We start from the raw sequence: 2,824 nt of genomic DNA on the forward strand, positions 1-2,824 counted from the left end.
TACATCATAGGGGAGAAGATCAGGTGTGTGTCTCAGTATTTCTCAGTTCAACACTGGGCCTTCCAAGCACTGAAAACATCCAGTGCATTTTCATTTAAGTCCATTGCTGGGTATATATGGGAATTTCCCGCAGATTTCAAAGCTCTCCGCCGAATATAGGGTGAGGTGCAGAACATTACATTTGACATGCAGTTTTCATGGAGAAGCACACTCACATGTAACCAATTAACGGTAAAAACTCCGTCCCAACAACAGCAAGCAACTTAAAACTTGCAACACTTATTAACGAAATGATTGCAGAACAATTAAGTGAAGTGACTTACTTATAAAGCCAAATAACTCACGGATATAACTGGCTGGGTCGCTCCTGGACAGACGCGCACGCACTCAAACACTGACAGAAAAAAAAAAAAAAAAACAACACAATGTGCAGCGCTCAATTAGGACAAGAAGCACGGAACAAATCAAAGGTTCCCCCCAGGCTTCTTAACAGGTATTGCAAATAATTTTCTGAAGAGAATTCTTCCTTCATTATTGCTTTATTTTAGATTTTTGTAATGTAATGTAATGTAAATTTGTTGAAGCAGACTGGGCTCAGCACTGCGACAACGTCACCAGAGGATACTTTGAAAATCATTGATCTATTCAAATGTCCTGACAACATATTCTAATTTACATCACAAGACAAGGTCATGAAACACAAAACCCTTCACCGGACAAATACAAACCACCTAAAAAAAAACAAAAAAAACAGGTGCATCAGTTGTGACATTCATGTTTGAGCTGAAACACTTTCTTGTAAATAAATCAATGACAGAAGGCGGGAAAAAAAACAGAGAACACATCATTATTTAGATATTTTTCATGCTTGCTCTTGCAAACAACAAGCTATGAACAAGTTAACATGTTAATTCTCACTGTAACTTTATTCTACAATAACATCACCAGAGGATACTTTAAAAATCACTCATCTATTCAAATGTTCTCACAATGTATTCTAATTTCACTCACAAAACAAGAAACACACAAACCCTTCACCTGACAAATACAAACCACCAAACTGGAAAATTACTGATGAATATAGTCTGATCACAGAAAAACAAACAACAAATGACAGTTTAGATGAATTTCTATAAGTATCAGTATATGCTGAAGTTAATGTGTTCTCTCTCCAGAATGTGTCAGACACAGATGAAGTTGAGTTTGTCTTGACAGTCCCAGTTCTCCAACAGTCCCTCTTTGGTTAAAGCTCCACAGCGTTTCCTGACTGGACACTGCTGGTCCTGAGCTCCTTTGGACCAGGCGTCATATTCCAGAGGGTCACCGTTCAACCACATCCAGCGGTCACCCAGGAAACGCAGACCCATCCACACCCGCTCACTGATGTTCTCGTGCTTGATCTGAGTGTGGTCCAGAAGCCGATCAGTCTCAGAGAGCCGACTGGGGAGATCAGTTTGTTTCTCTCTGCAGTGGCTCAGAGCGTCTTCCCAGGACATCTTCTCCTCCACCACAGTCACATCCATGCAGTAGAAATAGTGAGAATTTCTTCCATGGCGATCAAACTATTTTTCATTCCAAGCTATCCATCCATTGTCCTGATTGCCCCCATAATTATCTGGTTGTCCATCATGCCAGTTCTGGTATGTAACATGTCCCCCTCCTGACCACTTCCAAGCAGTTTTGTTGTTGGGATCTCGATAAAGGCCGATCCATCCATAGTTAAGTTTTCCTCCTGCAGTTCTCGGAAGCTTGTCCATCTCACTCTGACTATTAAAAGAAGACAGATCAGTGTGATGCTGTCGACAGTAAGCCTGAGCTTCAGGCCAGGATACTATTTTCTTGATAAAAACATGTTTTCTTGTATCTCCCTCAACAGCAACGCAAAGACAAACCAAGAAGATGATTCTCTCCATGGTCACTGCTCTGCAGCTGAAGCTGACAATGTTTTCTGTGGCTGTCTCTTCACTAAGTGTCATTTAAATCACTTCAGGATATGACTTTGCATGGCTCCATCTTGTCTGCACAAACAAAACATATTCATGGTCAGCTGACAGGTAGAGAAACCAGGCTTTGAAGTGTACGCCACATTTGGTTAAAGTGTTCAGGATAAAAATGTGTTTTCCTTTATCTCCCTCAACAGCAATGGAAAGAAAAATAAAGATGATTCTTTTCATGGTCATAATTCTGTAGCTGAAGCTGATTCATTTTTCTTCATCTGTTTCTTCACTAATTGTAATTTCATTTATTTGAGGATGTAATTTTGCATGAAGATTTTTGTTTATACAAACAAAAGTAATTCATTGTTACCTTTTACCAAATACTAAAAGAAATGACCAGGGCCGGCCCTAGGACTTTGGTGGCCCTAAGCAACATTTTTTTTGTGGCCCCAAAACATGCACAGGGCAACTATCAAATCATGTGCACAGCTTGTAATTGGGTTAAAACACACATGCACATGATTAACAGCAAATATTTATTTTTAAAAAAATGTATCCTCGACAGGGACAAAATGTGAATCACACACTTATTGTGGTGTGGCCCCCTCTAGTGGATGTGGCTATAAACAACGGCATAGAGTGTTTACGCCAGCGGCCGGCCCTGGAAATGACTCTCACAAGAACAGAACACGAAATAAGATGAGAGAACAGAAAAATGGACACAATGGAGCTAGAGTCATTTTATTTTCCACTTGAAATATTTTACAAAGATATTCTGTAATCTAATGCTTCGTAGTTGTTTCAAACCACCGATCGCTCTGGTTGTTGTGTGTCTGTGCTACAGTGTACTAAACTAAGAGTCGATGCACTTCCATCATTGTAGTGTT

At 39.9% G+C, this 2,824-nt stretch overlaps 1 protein-coding gene across 1 annotated transcript; it reads right to left on the reverse strand.

Annotated features, from left to right (window-relative positions):
- Positions 1-1,181: 1,181 nt before the first annotated feature.
- On the reverse strand, positions 1,182-1,523 carry LOC127533288 (rheacalcin-2-like). Its single transcript, XM_051945911.1, has one exon. It carries the CDS (start codon positions 1,521-1,523, stop codon positions 1,182-1,184), a length of 342 nt encoding a protein of 113 aa, XP_051801871.1.
- Between the last annotated feature and the right edge of the window lie 1,301 nt (positions 1,524-2,824).

This window comes from Acanthochromis polyacanthus, chromosome 3 (genome assembly GCF_021347895.1).
Source record: "Acanthochromis polyacanthus isolate Apoly-LR-REF ecotype Palm Island chromosome 3, KAUST_Apoly_ChrSc, whole genome shotgun sequence".
Lineage (NCBI taxonomy): Eukaryota > Metazoa > Chordata > Actinopteri > Pomacentridae > Acanthochromis > Acanthochromis polyacanthus.